Source organism: Gymnodraco acuticeps, unplaced genomic scaffold (assembly GCF_902827175.1).
Source record: "Gymnodraco acuticeps unplaced genomic scaffold, fGymAcu1.1, whole genome shotgun sequence".
In the NCBI taxonomy this organism is placed as follows: Eukaryota; Metazoa; Chordata; class Actinopteri; order Perciformes; family Bathydraconidae; genus Gymnodraco; species Gymnodraco acuticeps.
The window spans coordinates 348,942-356,062 of record NW_022990353.1 but is presented as its reverse complement, the minus strand read 5'-3'; the positions used below and the strand labels follow the sequence as shown (position 1 = coordinate 356,062).

Below are 7,121 nucleotides of genomic sequence, written 5' to 3'. Positions count from 1 at the left end.
CACCTGAACATTAGCAGGAGAGGACTCTTTAAAATAGAGACACTACATACTGATATACACCTGAACATCAGCAGGAGAGGACTCTTTAAAGTAGAGACACTACATACTGATATACACCGAACATCAGCAGGAGAGGACTCTTTAAAGTAGAGACACTACCTACTGATATACACCTGAACATCAGCAGGAGAGGACTCTTTAAAGTAGAGACACTACATACGGATATACACCTGAACATCAGCAGGAGAGGACTCTATAAAGTAGAGACACTACATACTGATATACACCTGAACATCAGCAGGAGAGGACTCTTTAAAGTAGAGACAGTACATACTGATATACACCTGAACATCAGCAGGAGAGGACTCTTTAAAGTAGAGGTCCACAGGGTCGTTTTTTTTTACATATAAGAAGGCAAATCATAAGTTAAACTCGCGTAGAAATAATGCTTTCATACAATGGACATTTAGCGTTTCTCTGCCTCTTTACATCACACTCACTGTAGTACCTTTGTTTTGCTCATGGTGTGAGTTGCAGATGTTTACCGCTGCTCAGAAACATTCTTCCTGTTCCTCTTGAGTGTTCATTTCCTGTTTTACTTCCTTTCAAAAACCACACACTCTGCCTGGAGCGTTTGCTTCTTCTCAGCATGGCGAGGGTGGTGCAGATGTTCCTGTGGGCCTGGATTATTAAACACTCAAGGGTGTGTTCGGACTCACTTCCAGAAAACACTTCAAAGAGGTTTGTTATTGAATGTTTGGAGGAACACAACAGGGCGCGGTCAACCGTCAATCCACCTGCACGTGACATGCTGTTCATGGTAGGCATCATTGGTATTTAATTATCATCTGTCTCACACGGATGACTAACTGACAGACGTGCAGTGATTAAATGAAGTCATCGACACCTCAAAGACAAAGTTAACCTCCATAAGGGTAGACAATTAAGCTCTAAATCAGTGGTGGAAAGTAACTAAGTACATTTAATCAACGGAGGTACTTGTACTTCACCCGGGCATTTTCATTTTGTACTACTGTGTACTCCACTACATTTTGGCAGCCAATTTTGCACTTTTTACTCCACCTAATTTATTCTACAGATTGATGTAAGTTACTTTATAAATTCAGCTTTTCAAATATGATGATTTGGTATAGATTTAAGTAAAAAGGGAGACCAAGCTTAGTGATGGAGTCGTGAGAGAAGGTTGGGATGGTCGTTACTTTCAAAATGCACCTGTTGTCAGAAAGAGATTACTACAACTGAGTTGTGAAAGCACTTTGATGGAGAAGTCATGTGATAAGTTCCTCATTATTGAACAATAACCCAGTAAATCCACAACATACATTATGATCATTTCACACTCAATGGTTGCCCGTTTTATTCTTTTGATGTTGTTGTTTTCCCAGTAGACTTGTGTCGTAAGTATAGATGTTATAATGGTTGGATGGGGGAAGCGTGTACAGTAGCAACATGGGAAAAGTGGCAATGTTAAGCATATTAAAAACAGACAGATCAGTGTGTGGTTTTGCACTAATGTCCCACAATGCAATCATGAAAGTGTTCTCAAAGCTGGTAAAGGTGCAGCTAGTTTGAAGTACTTTGTATACTGCAGAGCTTGTGGATTTACTCCAGGTGGAACTAAAGTCTGATTTAACACTTGATTAGATTGCACATCATTCATCCACATCTGTAAAGTAACTGAAGGTATTAAATACATGTAGTGGAGTAAAAGTACACCATCTACCTCTGAGATGTAGTGGAGTAGAAGTACAGAGTAGCATAACATGGAGATACTTGAGTGAAGACAAGTATCACATTGTAATTAAATACAGTACTTGAGTAAATCTACTTAGTTACTTCCAACCTCTGCTTGTTTTGGGGCCGTTTTTTAAATCCTGGACAAATTGAGAGTAAGTGAGAAGATGATATTATGTTATTTAGTTATTTAGCCTAAGCTTTATGGAGCTAAATAAGTGTCTGATTGAGAGGAAGCTGCTTTATATTCTCTGTGTATCAGACGTGGGACGAGGGTCTTGCCATCACTGCAGCAGCGTGGGCGAGGAACTGTTTGTTTGAACACAACGTAGACCTCAAAGATGTCCGCCGTATGCATGCTACCTTCTCCTCTGTGGGAGAAAACCTCTGGGCTGGATCCCCCGCGTCACATTTCAACGTGAAGAGTGCAATCAAAAGTTGGGTGGATGAAGTACACAAATACAACTTTCATCAAAACAGCTGCTCAGGCGTCTGTGGCCACTACACACAGGTATATTCAATATATATATTATAGTGGTATAATGTACTGTACTTAAATACAACATGTAGGTACTTTGTTACTTTATATTACATATTTAGGTACTAGTTACTTTGCAGATGTAGGTAATAATAGAAAATATAAATCCACACACAATATTATATATTATTATAGGCTACCCAGTAGTGTGTAAAGTAATTTAAATAAACCCCACCTTTATTAAGTGCAACATTTAAGGGAAGAACAAATGAATGCACAAATAATTTGTATAAAATCAATCAAATAATTAAAAGATAACTGGTGCTTAAAATGGACCAATCTGCACAATGACTACTTTTACTTTTGGTACTTTAAGTATATTTTGATGAGAATACTTTTGTATTTTTACTTAAGTAACATTTTGAACACATACTTTTATTTATAACAGAGTATTCCTACACTCTGGTACTTCTACTTCTACTCAAGTACAAGATCTGAGTACTTCTACTTTTACTCAAGTACAAGATCTGAGTACTTCTCCCACCTCTACTGGCTGCTATCTCTTATTTAGACTATTCAAATACTGTAACACAATCTTTAAAAACTGTGCAATATATACTTTTATTTTCACTGTCCGGCTGCTATCACACTATTTCTACATGCTACACTTATTTTAATAATACTGTTACTTCACCTTCTCCCATATTGTATGCATGCCTCTCTAACAAATACATGTCCCCTCTTTAGGACTAATGAAGTATTGTGATGTGCACACTTCTGTCGAAACAAAGATCGTTCCTTTTGGGGAAATGTTTTTCAAGAGATCTCATGAGGCAACAAGCAAAGAGGAACTGATCGTGATGTTTTTATATTTAGTCACACATTTGAACCCTTTGCTCGGATGTCCTTCAGGTTGTGTGGGCGAGCAGCTACAAGGTTGGCTGTGCCGTGCAGCTGTGCCCGAACGGAGTCGAACGCACAAGCTTTGCTTCTAGAGAGGGGGCTATCTTTGTGTGCAACTATGCCACTGCGTAAGTACACACAGACCTACCGTTGAAATCACTCCAACAGTGGTATTTATAAAGAGAAACCCCTATCCTGTAGTGTATGTGTGCATGTAAATGGTCTACTAACGCCAAAATCCCAACATTTCCGGAACATAGCAACATCACTATGTAACACTCGTGCTTCAACATATTGTGCGTGATGGGCTAAGGGGCGGGACATCTCTAAGAGGTTGACCAATCACAACAGAGCCGGTCAGCTAACCAATCAGAGCAGACGGGGCTCTGGTTTCAGACAGAGGGTGAAAAGAGGTGCTGCAGCACAGACAGTATGAGAAAAATAAAGAGCTTTTTGAACATTAAAGCATGGAGACACTACATACTGATATACACCTGAACATCAGCAGGAGAGGACTCTTTAAAGTAGAGACACTACATACTGATAAACACCTGAACATCAGCAGGAGAGGACTCTTTAAAGTAGAGACACTACATACTGATATACACCTGAACATCAGCAGGAGAGGACTCTTTAAAGTAGAGACACTACATACTGATACACACCTGAACATCAGCAGGAGAGGACTCTTTAAAGTAGAGACACTACATACTGATATACACCTGAACATGAGCAGGAGAGGACTCTTTAAAGTATACGTCCTCTTGTTAATCATAATCTATACAAATTGTTTTTTCAACTTGGGTATTTTCCTTCATACCTCTCAACATTGCTCTCAGGGTGTTTGAGGATGTGGTTAAGCATCCGCTCTGGTGCCCTGTTTACAAAGGAAGGTGTCAACCACTTGCTGAAGCAGTGACTTGTTTTTAAAAGAGTCTATTTGTCGATCATTTGTAAAGTTTTAAGGATGAACCAATGGGCTCGAGACTGAGAGCTCATTACAGAAATCAGAAAGTATTGAGAGATGGACTAAATGATTTTGATCTTTTCATGGGAACATTGTACATTTCTAGACGTATCATTAATGTATATTGTAATTAGTTTATGTTAAGTGTCTTGGCCCCTATTCTGAAGCTTTGTAGAGTTTATCAGGCTGTCACATTTCACACCTCACCATTGTGTCTCATCTGTGCAGGGGTAATTTTAACGGGAGGAAACCCTATAGTCCAGGGTCCAGCTGCTCGGGATGTAATGGCACCTGTGTGGACAATCTCTGCCGTAAGTATCCACGTTTAGTGATGCAAAAAGTACTTAATATTCTCCTTTTGAATTAGGTTTTTAGTAACAGATCACCAACAAATGTGTACCTTTTTATAGTATATATACGGAGTGAATGTATATACCCGGGGTGTTTCTCAATGTCGAGTACGCTTGCTTGGTAGCACATGTCTTCCGAGTCACTTGCTTCAGAAGCGAGGCAAGAATACTTCCTGGCATTCGGAAAACTGTGGGTGTTTCTCAATGTCGAGGAAGGCTGCTCCAGAGCCACTATTTCAAGCATACTACGTAATCGAGTGCCGTCGAAGTACTGTTCGAATCCAATGTCCAGCATAGGCCTACTTGGATTTCTACCGAGCCCGGCGTACTTCGTTTGGAGAAATTTCGAGGCTGCACATGTGTAGACTCCGCGGTCTTAAAATCCCCACAATGCTTTGCGCACGGACCAATTTCCCCAATCTGTGGCGGAAAATGTGAGGCGGGGCCTCTCATATGACGCACACCTGCACACTTGCTGCACATTATCCCGCTTATTACATGGCCACATTCAGGGGCGGTTCTAGGGGGGCCAGTGCCCCCCTAACACTGACTTTGGACCCCCCCTGTGGCCCCCCTAAAAATGAAAAAAAACGAAACGATTTATTGGCTGACGGAATAGGCGGAAGTAACGATATTTGTCATTCTAGTTGGACCCATTAGAGCAGGGGTCTCCAACACGTCGATCACGAGCTACCGGTATCTCGCAAGCCCTCAATAGCCCCCACTTTACAAATATGTTTTTTTTTTTTAACGCAAGCCGTCATCGCCACGGAGGAGCACACAGCCTCTGAGAGCACACCTTTATCTATTTAATGTGTTGTACAAAATAAAGAAATCATTCCAATGTGTAGGCTACTATAGGACAGTACAAAAAAAACTATTTGAAAGGGGAGTGATTAGTAAAATATGCATAAATAAAAAGAAAGAATACTATAGGTAACATAACATAAGAATGAACAAGTTTAAATGATTTGTTATTGGTTGTGATCATATTCTAAAGATTTTTTGATTATTGAAAAGTATACAGCTCCCTTTCATCTGAGTGTTGAGAGTCGTTGCTTGCTTTAAAAGCAGCACAATTCATGATGTCAAACCTTGGAAAGTATCTAGATATCCCTGCCCTAATGCCAAAGTAACTGGCAACTGAATATGTGTCGCTGTTTGATGTCTATGTCTGGACCGCTATATAGTTGTTTATTTCTGGCCCCTCTTCTAAAGCTTCCTATAGCTCATTAGGATGTCCCATTTCACGTGTCTCCATTGTCTGTTTTATTGATTAATAATAATCATATTTAATATGTGCTCTCAGGTTACAGATGGACCCCAGATTGGGATCCGGCTACTTCTAACAGCGACTACGTTCCCGTTTTAATCGTCCGCCCTCTTGCACTCGTCGTCACCTTCATCGCTGCATTCGCTGTGCACCACTTCTATCCAAATGTCTTCTTCTACGAGTAAAACCACTGTGGTGTTCATGGTCTTATTTATTAAAGGGCTCAGATCGGGGGTGTCAAATGTACGGCGGTTACTTTGCAAAGTGTAAAAAAGGTGGGAGAAGTACTCAGATCTTGTACTTGAGTAAAAGTAGAAGTACTCAGATCTTGTACTTGAGTAAAAGTAGAAGTACTCAGATCTTGTACTTGAGTAAAAGTAGAAGTACTCAGATCTTGTACTTGAGTAAAAGTAGAAGTACTCAGATCTTGTACTTGAGTCAAAGTAGAAGTACTCAGATCTTGTACTTGAGTCAAAGTAGAAGTACCAGAGTGTAGGAATACTCTGTTACAGTAAAAGTCCTGCATTCAAAATGTTCCTCAAGTAAAAGTAGGAAAGTATTCTCATCAAAATATAGTGAAAGTAAAAGCAGTCATTGTGCAGATTGGTCCATTTCAGAATAATATATATGATATGTTTTATAATGATTGATCATTAAAGTGTTCTCAAAGCTGGTAAAGGTGCAGCTAGTTTGAATGACTTTGTATACTGCAGGGTAGCTTGTGGATTTACTCCAGGTGGAACTAAAGTCTGATTTAACACTTGATTATATTTCACATCATTCATCCACATCTGTAAAGTAACTAAAGGTATTCAATACATGTAGTGGAGGAAAAGTACAAAGTAGCATACAATGGAAATACCCAACTGAAAGTACCTAAACATTTTACTTAAGTACAGTACTTGAGTAAATCTACGTAGTTACTTTACACCTCTGAAAAGGTGGGATATCTACCCCTTCTTCCCTAACAGTTCCCACTCAAGTTTGCATGGTTCAGGATTGATACACAGATGTGGAAATGAATGTAAAAAGTTCTAGATCTTGTTGTTTTGATCATAAAGTTAAATACTATATAGTGTTCAGTTCCAGATATCGATGACTACATGTTTTTGTAGATACACTGAGTAATGAGTAAATGATAATCAGACGTATTAAACTGTTGAAATTCAACTTATTTAGTTATTATAGGTTTTCATGCTATGATTTTACTGCTTATGTGGCCACTTTAGATCAAATTTGGCGGCACAGGGTCCTTGAAATAAGTTAAACACCCTTGACTTAGTTGAAGATGGAGCTAATTTACACCGTGTTTTTCTATATTCAAGCTTTTAAGACTTGTGATATAATTGTGAATGCATTTAACCTGCTTACCTCTTTAAAAGGGACACTGCTTGC

The 7,121-nt window shown here is 39.3% G+C and overlaps 1 protein-coding gene across 1 annotated transcript; it reads left to right on the top strand.

Annotated features, from left to right (window-relative positions):
* The first annotated feature begins 304 nt into the window (after positions 1-304).
* On the top strand, positions 305-6,145 carry glipr1a (GLI pathogenesis-related 1a). The gene is made up of 5 exons (XM_034224007.1): positions 305-820; positions 2,018-2,266; positions 3,146-3,264; positions 4,332-4,414; positions 5,763-6,145. Exons 1-5 carry the CDS (start codon positions 650-652, stop codon positions 5,909-5,911), a joined length of 771 nt encoding a protein of 256 aa, XP_034079898.1. The 5' UTR covers positions 305-649; the 3' UTR covers positions 5,912-6,145.
* Positions 6,146-7,121: the final 976 nt, after the last annotated feature.